This window comes from Callithrix jacchus, chromosome X, assembly GCF_049354715.1.
Source record: "Callithrix jacchus isolate 240 chromosome X, calJac240_pri, whole genome shotgun sequence".
NCBI classification, from domain to species: Eukaryota; Metazoa; Chordata; class Mammalia; order Primates; family Cebidae; genus Callithrix; species Callithrix jacchus.
In genome coordinates this window covers 111,432,454-111,447,239 of record NC_133524.1, presented here as the reverse complement: position 1 = coordinate 111,447,239, position 14,786 = coordinate 111,432,454, and the positions used below count along the sequence as shown (strand labels likewise).

Below are 14,786 nucleotides of genomic sequence, written 5' to 3'. Positions count from 1 at the left end.
AAAATACAAAAAATTAGCTGGGCATGGTGGCGCGTCCCTGTAATCCCAGCTACTCAGGAGGCTGAGGCAGGAGAATTGCCTGAACCCAGGAGGCGGAGGTTGCGGTGAGCCAAGACTGGGCCATTGCACTCCAGCCTGGGTAACAAGAGCGAAACTCCGTCTCAAAAAAAAAAAAAAATAACTGAACATGTCCAAGCATTCTGATTGTTTAATTCAGCAACTGTACTGAATCCTAGTGAAAAATATTTGAATGACTGTGATTGAGAGTGGAGAGGGCAGTGGGTAAAGGAATGGCAGTGGCCTAAATGCTTGGGTGATAAACCTGGCTAGTCTTGGGGTTAAATTATGGTGGCCTGGAATGCCTGATAAAGGACTTTGAACTTTTTTCTCTATGTCCTCCACATTAGAAATGTCTTCAGTTTCTGGGAATGAACTCCTAAAATTCAAGATTGATGGCTTCATAATAACCAGGATTAAATCTTCAGAATTCCATCTAAAAACAAAACCTGTATTTCAGAAATAACCTTTAAGACTGTTTGTTGATCAAAGAGATTTTCATCAGCCAATACTGACACGATGAGAAGAAACTAGAGATATTTTGGAGATCTTGGCACAACTTCAAAGAGTGATAGAACAGAATGTGCATAACTCTTCCAAGTTTTGGAAGGCATCAGTCTGGCCGAGACTTACATATATTGAAACGAGAGACTTCCTTGAAAACATTTTACAAATCTTTTTCTATTTTGGAATTCTAAACTATGGAGAAATTCATATATGTTCAAAACTCAACACTGCACTCATTTTCCTCCCCAGATGACTCCCCAGTGTTTCTCTAACACTGGTAAAGGATTCCTGAGGTATTTGCAGTAAGCTTCTCAATAATCTGCCCCATATCCCTTCTAAGTGCAGTTTCTGTATATTCTGAAATGAATCCCTTCCATCCCTAGCTTATATATTTGTTTCTGTTTTGCAGAACGGAAACAGTGTAGCGACTTAGAGATTTGTGGACATACAGCCCAGATGACCTGTAGTTCGCCTGGTGTCGTTTCGCAAGATTTTGGTACCCAAAGCAACAGAACCGGGATTTAGCATCCTTCTTCTTATCATACATTTCTTAAAGCAAGCGTTCTGCTCTTTCACACATCAACTCTTCGCTATCCAACACCTCCTCCCAGCCCGCCCTCTGGTTCCTTCCCACCTTCTACCTCGCCCACGCCCCCCGCCCCCCGCCCCCAGCCTGCGCATGCGTCCTAAGAAATCCTACACTCGCGGCACAGGCTGACAGTATTGTCGGGGGCTATTCTCTCTCCCAGGAACATGGCGGCGAGTCAGGGAGGAGGTGGTAACAGTGGGGGCGGCGGTTGTGCTGGAGGTGGAAGTGGAGGTGGCGGTGGAGCGGCCGGAGGGGGAGGTGGCGGGGCCGGAGCGGGAGGCGGTGGCGGCGGCGGGACCCTGGTGGTCCCCATCCCGGTACCGACTCTTTTTGGTCAGCCGTTCCCCAACGGGCCGCAGTGGAACCCGGGGAGCCTGCAGCCTCAGCACACTGTGAGGAGCCTGGACCGGGCCCTGGAGGAGGCGGGCAACTCCGGCATCCTGAGCCTCAGTGGTCGGAAACTCCGAGACTTCCCGGGCAGCAGCTACGACCTGACGGACACCACCCAAGCAGGTGACAGGACGGGGGGAGGGGAAGCTGGCTGTGAAGGAGGAGGTGCCGGGAGTGGGTGGCTGCGTGGCTGCGTTATTGGACTCTGCAGGTCTGGGTGGGTGCACGGAGGCTGCCAGACTAATAAAGTCGGGGGCAGTCAGTTCTTCTGAACGTGAGGGGCAAAGCATGAAATATGGGAGGGGAGGAATGCTGCCTGAAGGATGTATGGAAACTGGTGGGATGTTAGGGGTGAAAGAGCATCATTGTTAAAGCGAGTTTCCCCAGTTTGGGTGGGAGGGAGGTATTGACACCTTCCTTAATGCACTTCTTTCAACTCTCCTGGATCTTCCCATCTTTCCTGGAAAACCAAACCAAACCAAATCATACCAAACCAAACATAAAAATCATAATCTCTACATATTCCTTAAAGGCATACGTGCCTGCAAGAATGGCATATCCATTTTCAGAGTACAGCAGCAGGATTGCCATCGTTTTTCCGTCTGGTTTAATCATCCTAGGATATTCTTGGCTTCTTTCTTGTCACGTATGCCTTTAAACACTGAGATTTTTCATTTTCCTGTTGTTGAGAAGGTAGTGGTGGTTAAATTAGTATTTGCTGCAGTGGCAAATTAAATCTTCAATAACTTACATGTCTGCTTACTGGAAGAAAGCTAATCCTTGTTTTGAGTTATCATAGAGTCTTAATTTTTATAGTAGAAAGCTAACAATTTTAAGGACATTTTTGAGAAAAAAATAACTCCATTCCTTATGGAGTTGTAGATTAAAGGCTTATTTTGGATGAGAAATTGGCTATTGTAATGCTCTTCATATACTCTCTAGTAGTCTTTGTTGTGGCTGGCATTTTTTGTTAGGGACACAGTCTCTTATAAACCAATGCTGGATTTTTTAGACATGTTTAGATTTGGTTAAAGGTTTTTTATTTTTATTTTTTGCTTTTCATAATCTTTAAGTGTGTTATTTATGTCTGTTTTCATCTGTTTTGCTGAAATAAATCCTGCACAAAGTTATTTTAATAAATGTCATGATTTTGAAACAATATGGTAAGTTAATTCACCCATGATGAGGCGTAGTAAAAGACCTGTTATTTTTAGAACAAGACAATTTCAGTTTTATTCAGTTTTTAGATCTTAAATCTAGGTATTTGTGTTGGAACAAGGTGGGGAGAGGAGGAAAACCTAAAATTGAAGCTTTCTGCCCAGTGATTCTTTTAGGAATTATCCCAATAACTATGAATATGTAATCAATCACTGATTTTGTATTTTGTAAAGCATGTTTGAGTATTTACTCCTTCACTCTGAACAAATTTCCAAAATAATATGTTCACATATTCATGACTCTTAGCAAGACATTATGCAACTTGGTGTGTTCTTTAAAGGCTTCATTAAAAACAGTTTCAGACTGCATCATTATAGTGATTTTTTTTCTTTTCTTCGTCTTCTTTTTTTTTGCTTATTATTCTTTATAACTTATAAAGGGTTCTTCTACCTGCGGGACAAAGTTTAAGCATCCTAGCTTGTCATTCAGAGCTTTCATTGTTGGGCTCCAATTTATTGTTGCAACCTTATACCCCAAAATGCTCCCACATAGAATCCTCTCTTTCAACTAGGTTAACTCTCTGTCTCTCAAATATGTTTTGTGCATTTCTGCCTCATCTTTGTACAAGATCATCTGTATGCTTGGGATTTCCCTCTTTTCTCCATCTATTTAATTTTATTCAAGCCCTAGCTCTTCCAAGAAGTTGTCTCCAACTCCCTTAGTCCACAGGAATCTCTTGTTTCTTTGAATTCCCATGACACTCATTGTCTTTACCACTTACTTGTCAGTGCTGGCTTTATTTTCTTTTTTGTGTTTCTGCGTTGCTGTCTCTTAGAAGAAATAGAGCCCCTTTAAAGGCAGAGTGTAAGCCGTATACTTGATCAGTCTTCTCATTTATTGTATTTGATAATATTTCTCATAAATATGAATATCATTTGATACAGTTACAAGCTTTGGCTTTTAAGCCTTCAGTTGGTTTTCTGAGGTAAGCTTCAATACAAAGCAGAAGCCTATCTTCATGGTAAACATTCATTTGTCATAAGCTTCATTTTACTTTTTCTCTTCAATTGCATGAGTGTTTCTTGTGGGAACATTTCAAAAATCAGAGTAAACAAGATCTGTGCTGCTCTTTTTTTTTCATTTAAATTAGATATCTTTGAGTGACTCATTTGCCATTTGTTTTTTGACAAAATTTAGTCATGAAACTTTTAGGGGCAGCATTTTTGAATGTAAAAAGAACATTATTTATTATGTGTAAATGAAGGCAGGTACATTGGAGTTGAGGAAAAATAGAGCTAGAGTGTGTTTGAGATTATACATACATATGTACATACACACACATACATACAGAAACACACATACAATATATTCTCTATTTGATGAAAATGATTTGTTTGGTGATATTGTTATACTTAAAGTGAGTCTTAGTGGGATAATGTTTCAAAACCAAACTGATTAATTAGACAAGCATATAATGGTTTATTGCATTGGGAAGAGACAGGAGGAAGGGAAAATAGCTAAGAAGTGGTTAATGTTAATCTAAATGAGAGGTGGTGAGAATCTGGGTGAAACAACAAGATTGAATAAGGAGAAATTGAAATTGATACCGAAAAAAGTGGGGAAGGTTTTTGCATTAAGATGAAATGGACACCTGGTTCTCCACCCTGGCTGCACATAACAATTGCAAGGGAGATTTTTTTTTTAATCCCACCTGGATCCCACCCTAGACCAATTAAATCAGAATCTCAGGGGCCAGGGAATTTAAGAAAAAAAAAATCTTCCCAGGTGATTCTAATGTGCACTCAGGGCTGAGAAACCCTACAATGGTTTATTTTTTAAGCGCTCAAGAAATATTTGTTCTTTGAGTGAAAGAACATTGATAAAAGTTTAGTTATTCACTTTAAAGCCACTTGTCAAGAGAGTTAAAACCAAAACTAAGAACTAAGTACTCAAGAATTGTTTCAGGTTGTTTGATAAATCTACGTGAAGAAAATGGTGCCCCTCAAACATATAGCAGCAAAAGCTTTTCTCTGCTAACAGTCTTGCTATGAGGAAAAAGGGATTGTAGGCAGCTGTTAGCAGAGTTTATCTTTGGTGTCTTTTTACCTCTCTCTGCATTTCTAGTGCCTGTTCTTGGCTTGCCTCCTCCCTTTGTCCCCATCATTGCTTTTCTCCTTTCTCTTTCTCTCTTCAGCCTCATTCCCCTTACTTTATTGGAATGGAGCTCAGGTAAATGTTTATGGCAGCCTCTCTAGGAGATTAACATTTAAAAAGGGGGGGGGGTTGCTAATTTACTTGAATCTCCAATTGGTGACTGGAGATTCATGACCTTTTTGAGTAGATTTCCTTCCAGATACTCCTCGATTAAAATTCACTCACGTAGGACATAAAACAGGGATCAGAAAGTTGGTAACCCATTTCAATAAAGTAGCTGACTCTTGTTGTAATGTCTCCTCTGAGATGGTCTGTGGTAGATTTGACAAGATGAAGGGAAATTGCTTAGAACTTTTTGGTTGCTTAGGACACTATGATACTTCGTTGACTTGAAAGTGAATTTAATGGTTACCCAAACAAATCCTGAAACCTTGCATAGTTGACTCTGTTCCCAGTGCTACAAATAAGTGGATATGTTTCAGCCTACTTGCAGCTGCTCCCTCTGCTTCTTTATACCTGTTTGTGTACATGATCAGTAGGTCTGTGACACAGATTTAGGAATTCTTACATCAGACTGTGCCATGTCCTGGATAATCACGTGTTTTCCTGTAAACCAGGAGTCAACTCTAGTATTTCCTACAGGTGCAGGTTCACCTTTTCAACTGTAGGACATGGTGCATTTTATCAGGTTGTAAAATGGAGCCAGATAAACAAAGCATCTGGTTTTATTAGGTGAAGGTCCTCTCAATGCATTTAGTGGAATGAGCTCATGATTGTGATTTTGTGGCCTTATTCAAATATCTTCCTTATTTTGTGTAATAAATATCTTCTTGAAAAATCAACTGTGAAGCACATTTTTGACAGTTGACTCATATTTTAGTTGCTATAGATTGAATCTGAATTACTGAAACTTGTAGTGATTTATTCAGTGATAAGTTTCACAGCATAAATAGTTATCCCTTAATTTCTTTCATTTAAAATCAAATATCTTTAATTAAAGGGTACATTCATCATTAAGATAATACCAATTATATAACTCTTTATAAATTTCTAAGTACTTTCATGTATGTTTTGATATATATTATCCTATTGTATTCTAATAATAACCCTGTAAGCTTGGCAGAGTACATGGTAATTGCTCCTTGAGATTGAGAGAGGTTAAGTGATTTGTCCAAAGTTAAATGGTGAATCTGGCAGAGTGTGTAGGTCAGAGCCTAGGCTTTTCAACTCCAGAGCTATCCTAGTGTTATTTCCGCTGTAACACGTTCTCTCTTTTCCAAAAAGCTGTTATTAAACACCGTGCCAATAAATAGGTTATTTATTCTGAAAATTCAATGCTTATTTAACTTCATAGGTTATATCGTTTTTATTTGTGGTATCGTGTGTTTTGTTTTGTGTGTATTTGCATAGCTATCATGCCTTTCTTATGGTTTTAGAATAGATTCATTAAGCAAGCATTTATTGAACTTCCAACTTTGGAAACATGATTATGGCTAATAGAGACATGGTTTTTGTTCTTAAAGGGTTTATAAAATAGTCAAGTGTGTACAGTAATATAACCATTAGAAAAGAATTTCTTTATAATATATGACGGTATCCAAAATAATATACTTCAATACACTGTACAAATAAGAGATATAGAGCTGTGGCATAAGGCTTAATTCTGAAGGGATTAATTTAGTTTGAGAAAGCTTCCCGAAAAGTTAGTTTAGGTATTTGTTGCATGACACGTATAAGAACAGAAGTGGTTGATTGGGATGCTTTAAAATTGGGGTTAGTGGAATACTTTTGCTTAAGCTTTAAATATAATATTTCAATTTAGATTATTTGTGATATAAATTCTGATGCATTTATTTGGCATAAATGTAGACAAGATCCAGAACCTCATTGAGAACATAAGAAGTATTTCTAGGGACATTTACTACAAATAAAAATAATTGAAGACTTACAAAATTGATTTACTGGGAGGTGGCATTTGTTTAAGTTCCAAGGCACACAGTGAAACTTTGCAAATGAGGCAATTGTTCTCCCAGCCCAACCTAGCAGCCCACTCTGTGAGATGCCTTAACTGCATGATATCCACCTCCCCATTCTGCAGAAGCTGGTTATCATCATGGCCTAGAAAGGGAAATCTTTTAGTTTTCTCTTTTTTCTCTACACTTTCGGTGAATTTGGGTACTTCTTAAAACATTGTAATACTCTTATAATCAGTTATCTGGAAAATTTCAGAAAGGGTTGTCTGCTTTTCTTTTATAGAAAAAAATACCTTACACACCAGGGAACCATTTAATGTAATAAAAGTAAACTGTATAAGTCAGTTTAATAGCAACATAAATTTATGTTTACTCTCACTTTCAACTAGTTCATTCAGTCTGCTAAAGGTCAAACTGTAATTTTTAATCTTTACACTTCTCTTGTTTCATGTAAATTGATAACATTCCATTAACAGTATACCTGTCAATGGACTGTAATGGATAATTCAATAGTGGATACTTTCTAATGTATTTTTTTATATCCAATTTTTTAAGGAAAAGTTTTTTCCAAATAAGAAAGTAAGTTCTTTCCTTTTCATGGTCACTTGATTCTGTGTAGTCTTTTATAATTTGTGATAATGTTGTCACTTTATTTATTTATTTATTTATTTATTTATTTATTTATTTATTTATTGAGACGGAGTTTCGCTCTTGTTACCCAGGCTGGAGTGCAATGGCGCGATCTCGGCTCACCGCAACCTCCGCCTCCTGGGTTCAGGCAATTCTCCTGCCTCAGCCTCCTGAGTAGCTGGGATTACAGGCACGCGCCACCATGCCCAGCTAATTTTTTGTATTTTTAGTAGAGACGGGGTTTCACCATGTTGACCAGGCTGGTCTCGATCTGTTGACCTCATGATCCACCCGCCTCGGCCTCCCAAAGTGCTGGGATTACAGGCTTGAGCCACCGCGCCCAGCCTGTCACTTTATTTTTAAATTAATTACTTGTCTCAGTAGAATATTAGAGATTCAAGGTGACAAGAGATAGACATAAGATAACTGTGACATAAACTTTTCTTTGAACCATATGGAGACCAACCAATTCTAGAACATTTGTGAATTTGGATTTCACTCAGAAATGACTTTTTGTAAACGATTATGTTCCTAAGAGAATCTAGTATGTGTAGTCTAGGGATTTTTACTTCTTAAAAAAATAATTGCAATATGTAATTCCTTAGTACTTTGAGCTAATTGGTTGGGAATGTCTATGTCAATGGAAAATAATTACATTGAAAGGTATTTGTGAATTAGAAATAGTAAATTAAACATAGATAACTGTGTCCTTCAACTGCCTTAATGAGTATGTAAGAGTAGATTTGTCATACTGATATTTTGTAAAGGTTGTAAAGTTGCAGTTTTCAGTGAGTTAATGATTTCATAATGGTTTAAAATAAGAACTCATATACTTATTCTATCCTAGATCAGTAGTTTTCAATTCGGGGAAGGTTAGGGTTGGAGAGGTTTCCGCCAGGGGACATTTGGCAGTATCTGGAGGCTTTTTTTTTTTTTTTTTTTTAAGAGACAAGGTCTCACTATGTTGCTCTGGCTATGTTGCCTCGGCTGGAATATAGTAACTGTTCACAGACTCTAACTCTGGGGCTTAAGTGATCTCCTGCCTCAGCCTGCTGCGTAGCTTGGACTATAGGCCCATACCACTACGCCTGGCTGAAGACATTTTTTATCATCACAATTTGGGGGTTGCTACTGACATCTAGTGGGTAGAGACAAAGGATGCTGCCAAGCATCCTACAGGGAAAAGGACAGCCCCATACAACAAAGACTTACCTTGTCTGAAAGCCCATGATGCCAAAGTTGAGAAAGCCTGGGTTAGAGTAAGATAAATGGAAAGTGAAGCATAGGTTCAAAGAAGGAGAGATGACATTTGATTGAGTTGTTGGAACAGCAGAGGTGGGCATTATACAGAAGTTGGAGGTTTGACCTTTAAAGAGGAGGCCTCAGATTTTATAGTTGTGCTTAGGTGGAGGAAACTACATGAATACTGATATCTCAGAGTCTCCTCAAACTCAGCTTGTCAAATAATGAACTCTTGTTATTCACTCTAGGCCCCCTTGTCACCCAGATCTAAGGTTTGAGAGTTATTTTCCAGTCTTCCCTTTCCTTCACCTTCTATATCTAGTGAGGGACTAAGGCCTGTTGGACGTAACTCTTTGAATAGCTTTCCAATCAGTTTCCTTCCTATCTATTCCCAATGTCATTCTTCAGATTCTCCTCAATTACTCACCTTTAACTGGACCTGTCAATAGTTTCCTAAATGATCTCTCTGCCTCAAGTTTTCTTCAACTTCAATTAGTTAGCCCTTCACACTGTAGCTTAACCATTCTTTCCAATGTGCAATTCTGATTGTCACATGTTACTAAAACATCAGTAGCTAGTTTTCAAACAATATGTTTCAGAATCTTATTTCCTTATTCCTTGTTTTGAACATAAAAAAACTAATATATACACTCTGCTTTATGTAACTGTGGTAATTTTTATATTTCATTAGTTAAAATTAAGTTGCTAAGATTCATCCAGATTGTTTAAAACTGCAGTTCATTGTTTTGAATGGCTGTTCTCTTTCATCATATGACTATACCACCCTTTATTTATTCCCTTTCTCACTGATAGCCATTTTCATTCCCCTCTACTTTTCCCCTTTTTCTCTTGGGAATAGCACTACTATCAACGTTATTATACATGTCTCTTGTACTTGTGCAAAGATTTCTCTTGTATGTATACTTCAAAATGGAATTGCTGGGTTGTATTTTTTGTCAATGTTCAAACTGGTTTATAATTTCTGTTTCCATTGACATGTGTAGGAGATCCTATGAATCTGTGTGCCCTTTAAAACAGTATTGTCAGATTTAAAAATTTTGGCCAAGTGTGTTTAAAATGGTATTTTGATGAATTCTTTCTTGATTTACATTTCCCTGATCACCAGTGGTGTTAACCTTTCTTCAGACGTCTGTTGGTCATGTGTCTTTCCTGTACTGTGAAATAACTTTTCATTTATTTTTGCCCATTTTCTTTTGGTTGGTTGTCCTTTTTTTTTAAATATATATAGAATTCTGTGAGTTTAAAAAAATACTCCTTATAAATCATTTGTCTGTTTTGTATATTTTGAATGTCTTCTTGTTTATAACTTGCCTTTTTGCTTTTTGAGGGGTGTTTTGATGGACAAATTTATAAATTTTAATACAGCCAAATATCTCAGTCTTGAATTTTATAGTCAGTGATTTTTATGTCCTGTTTAAGAATATGTAAAATATATTCATCTACATTTTTTACTAAGAGTTTTAGTTTTGTTTTTGTTATTAAAAATTGAATTATATGGATTCAATTTTTATATATAGCGTGAGGTAGAGGTCCATGTTCATGTTTTTACATATGGGTTATCTTTTTTCAGATCCTTTTTTTAAAAAAAAATTCTGTAGTCAATATATCAGATATATGGTTTACAAATACTTCTTTCCTATTCTGTTGGTTCATCTACTTTGAAACACAAAATTAAAACATTTTGATATCACCTATTTTATCTGTTTTTTTCTTATGTTGCTTGTGCTTTTTGTGTTATGTATAATGAAGCATTGCCTAACTCACAGTCAGAAAGATTTATCCTATCTGAGTTTTATAGTTTTAGCTCTTTCATTTTTTACATTTAGCTTTACTGCTTATTTAAGGTGATTTTTGTGTGTCATGTAAGATCTAGGTCCAACTTCATTCTTTGACATGTGGATATCCAGTTGTTCTAGCACCATTTTTTGAAAAGATCATTTTTTCTTCATCTAATTGCCTTGTCACTCTTGTTTAAAATCAGTTGACCATAACTGTAAAGGCTTATTTCTGGACTCTCAATTGTATTTCATTGATCTATATTTCTGTTTTTAACTCAATACCGCATTGTATTGATTATTGTAGCTGTGTAGTGTTTTGTAATTGGGAAATGTGAATCTTGCAACATGTTTTTCAAGATTTTTGGGGCTATTCTGGCACCCTTGCATTTTCATATGAATTTCAGGATCAGCTACTCAATTTTTATTTTTTTGAAAATGTAGAATGCAAGTTGGGATTTTGAAAAGGATTGTGTGAATCATTAATTTGGGGGAATTTTGTCATCTTACCAATATTAAGTTGTCCAATCCATGAATAGGGGATGTCTTTTCACCTACTTATATCTTCTTTAATTTCTTTCAGCATCGTTTTATAGTTTTCCTAAGTATTTTTGATGCTACTGTAACTGAAATTTTAAAAATTTAGTTTTTGGGTTGTTCATTGTTAGTGTGTAGAAATATAATTGAGTTTTATAAGTGATCATTTATCCTTCAACCTTACTGAACTTGTATATTCTAGTAGTTTTTTTTAATGGATTCATTAGGATTTTCGATGACATGTCATCTGCAAACAGGGATATTTTCACTTCCTTTCAAATTGAAGCCCTTTATTTCTGTTTCTTGCCCAATTGTTCTTTTAGAACTTCTAGTTTCAATAATGCTAAGCAGATGCTGTGAAAGTGGACATTCTTGTTTTGTTATTGAACTTAGTGGGAATACATTCAGTCTTTCACTATAAAATATAATGTTAGCTCTGGTTTTTTTGGTAAATGATCTTTATCAGGTGGAAGAAATTCCCTTTCATACCTGGCTTTTCAAATGTTTTTATCATAAAGGGGTGTTGGATATTGTCAAAGGCTTTTTCTGTTCTATTGAGTTAATCATATGGTTTTTGTCCTTTTTGTTTGTTTGTTTTGAGGGGGACAGAGTCTCACTCTGTTGCCCAGGCTGGAGTGCAGTGGCATGATCTCAGCTCACTCACTGCAACCTCCGCCCCCAAGGTTCGAGTGATTCTCCTGTCTCAGCCTCCCGAGGAGGCTGGGATTATAGGTGCAAAAATAGCACCTGGCTAATTTTTGTATTTTTATTAGAGATGGGGTTTCACCATCTTGGCCAGGCTGGTCTTGAACTCCTGACCTCATGATCCACCAGCCTCAGCCTCCCAAAGTGCTGTGATTACAGGTGTGAGCCACTGTGCTTGGCCCTTTATTGTATTAATATGGTATATAATATTGTTCGGTTTTTGAAAAGATCATTTTTTCTTCATCTAATTGCCTTGTCACTCTTGTTTAAAATCAGTTGACCATAACTGTAAAGGCTTATTTCTGGACTCTCAATTGTATTTCATTGATCTATATTTCTGTTTTTAACTCAATACCACATTGTATTGATTATTGTAGCTGTGTAGTGTTTTGTAACTACTACATTCCTGACCACTCTGCATTCCTGACCTACCTGCACTTCAGTTTAGTCTCATACTGCCTTGGACTTCTATATTCCAGTCTGTCAAACTATAATATGTGTGGGTTATTGAAAGTATCATGCTGTTCCATGCCTCAGGGTTTTTTTCTTTTGTTAATATCCTTTTTCTGCTTTCCACCTCTTGAACTCCTATTGATTCTTTGTATCCCACATAAGGCCTTTATCTTTTTCTCCTTTCCCCTCATCTTCTACATATAGTGATTACTCTATACCTCTATTCTAGTCACTGTGATTTAGTATTGCAGTGAATATATTTTCTTCACCTTAGCATGCACCATCAATTTAATAACTTTACTGACAAAGAAACACCACTACAGTAAATGCATGCACAGATTTCAGAAATGTTAATCATTAGAAGAAAATATGCATTGTTCAGTTAAAGAAATATGGGTTATTTGTTTGCACTTCTCTTTTTATTGGATTTAGAGTTATTTGAGTATTGGGACTCTGTTGCCACTCCAATAGCTAGTAGTACAGTGTGTGGTACATAGTAGTTGTTTAGCATGTTTTGTTCAATTAAGTATGCTTCTTGCCATGGGTGCCTTTTTGGGTCCCTGCACAATTTGTCCCTTTGCTTTTTGTGTTTTCCACTACTTCAAAAATATATACCCTGTTTTCCAGGGTATACATTTGAACCTTTCATTGTTTCCCTGATTTTTGTTTGTATTGTCTTATTTTTAAAAATGAAAAAAAATTAAAAAGGAAAAAGAAATAGCTTGTTATTGCTTCATAAGCAGAGATATGAGTATTAAACTTTAACAGTTTGGAAATTTGCTATAGTTTTTATATATTCTTATACTATGCCACTAGATATCTTTTTATTTAAGAGTAGCTGGCTGTTTCAAAATATATACAGTAGCAGCTATTCATTAAAATTGATTTCAAAGTATTGTTTATGATGTTAAATAAGTTAAGACATTGAAAATACTAAATTAATTACAAAATGTTTTAAGGATTAATATGTTCATTTAACAAACTGTATTTTGAAAATCATATTTGTAGATGAAGTCCAGGAAAAATTGAGAGATAAATGGACATTTGTAGATGAAGTCCAGGAAAAATTGAGAGATAAACGGACATTTGATGATTAGGTTTAGGAGTTTTCTCAGTAGTATAGCTCTAAATGATTTAAAATTGTGTTTTAGCATGTCTTGGTCTTACTTTGTCCTCTTACTGTCTGCTCGCCCCTGTTTGCCACAGGCAAAGTTAAGATCCCAGGATCTGCTACCTTTCAATTACGAAGTTTATCATCCTTAGCAGGATCAGAGATTAAAGGCACTCACAACAGCTTTCCGTATTCACTACTTCTTCTCTTGCAAAAAGCCTCATCACCTAATGAATGACAAAATTTTCTCATATTTATCAATATAATATTGTTGCCTTAAACACCTATCCATCATAGTCTATTGTGTACTCTTCTTCTACATTGTTCTTTCAGAACATTTTCCTTATGCCACTGTTCCACTGAAGAAAAATATATGGAGGCACCATAATTTATTTAACCATTCCTCTATTGTTAGATGTTTAAGTTACTGTTTAATATGAATAAACAACTAGGTGCAATTGTGCTCTTGGTTTTACATTGCTTTCTCCTTAGAGAAATTTAAACTTCTTTAGGACATATATTGCATTCTGTATATAAATTCTTGATAGTGTTTGGTTCAATGATATGACTCTCTGCAATAGTTCATAATAGAGGATTGTCTAATTTTTGAACTTTAAATTATGGGAAATAGTGTGACAATTTTGTATACTGACTTTCTATATTATTTGTGTGTAGGAGAATTGCTCTGCCATGGTGCCTTGGTGATCTTGCATGTTTCCACATAGGCTGCATAGGCAAGGTTCTACCACAATCTGTCTCAAGTCTTGGGGGAATACTTTGTGATCCTTTTTGGTAGATGGTAAGGTAGATTTGTGAGGAGCTGTCACAAGGCCATTTCTTATACACTTCTCTGTCTTGTAGGAGGCTACCTCAAGGCAGCTTATTATCTCCTATTTTTATTCTGGTGAGGCATGAGACTTTCCTTCAGGCACTGTTGTGACTATGAAATGACATAGCTGCAGTCTAGAGTTGACTCCTCAAGAACAGCAACCCACTGTGGTGTTGTATTTCATTTAGTCCCTCTAGTTTGGGTTTGTCCTGTAGGATTAGGGACATGGGGAACTTACACCATGCTGATCATGCTTTCTCTGTCTGTGTTAGTAATAAACTGTCTGAATCCATTTGGTCTTACTGGCAGCTCCCACTGTGCTTGACCATTTAATGTAAACAAACGGGATTTTTTTTTTGGACCAGTTTGAGGAATTTGTCATTACTTTTTATTTGGTCAATTTACTGTAAATTGCTTTTAATTTCAGGATCCAATGTTTAATACTTTGCTGTTAAATAGCTCAAGTAAGGATGGTCCTTGCTCTCTAAATACAGTATTGTTTTAGGGGGTTCAGCATGCAGCTATAAAATTAGTCTTAATCTAGATAAATCAAAGATAAAACGATTAGTTTTATTTAGTACAGTGGCTTGCAGTTGGTTTTTTTCTCCCTATCTTTTCAAGGACTACTTTTGTTTTGCAATCTGAAGCCTGCTTA

General features: G+C 36.5%; 1 protein-coding gene across 9 annotated transcripts in view; it reads left to right on the top strand.

Annotated features, from left to right (window-relative positions):
• The first annotated feature begins 1,264 nt into the window (after positions 1–1,264).
• The window catches only part of LRCH2 (leucine rich repeats and calponin homology domain containing 2), a 113,124-nt gene continuing 99,602 nt past the window's right edge, over positions 1,265–14,786 (top strand). For all 9 annotated transcript variants that reach the window (XM_078363118.1, XM_078363116.1, XM_078363115.1 and 6 more), the window contains exon 1: positions 1,265–1,666. In XM_078363118.1, coding sequence (XP_078219244.1) covers positions 1,318–1,666 — 349 coding nt within the window. In that variant the 5' untranslated portion in view covers positions 1,265–1,317. The remainder of the gene's footprint in view (positions 1,667–14,786) is intronic.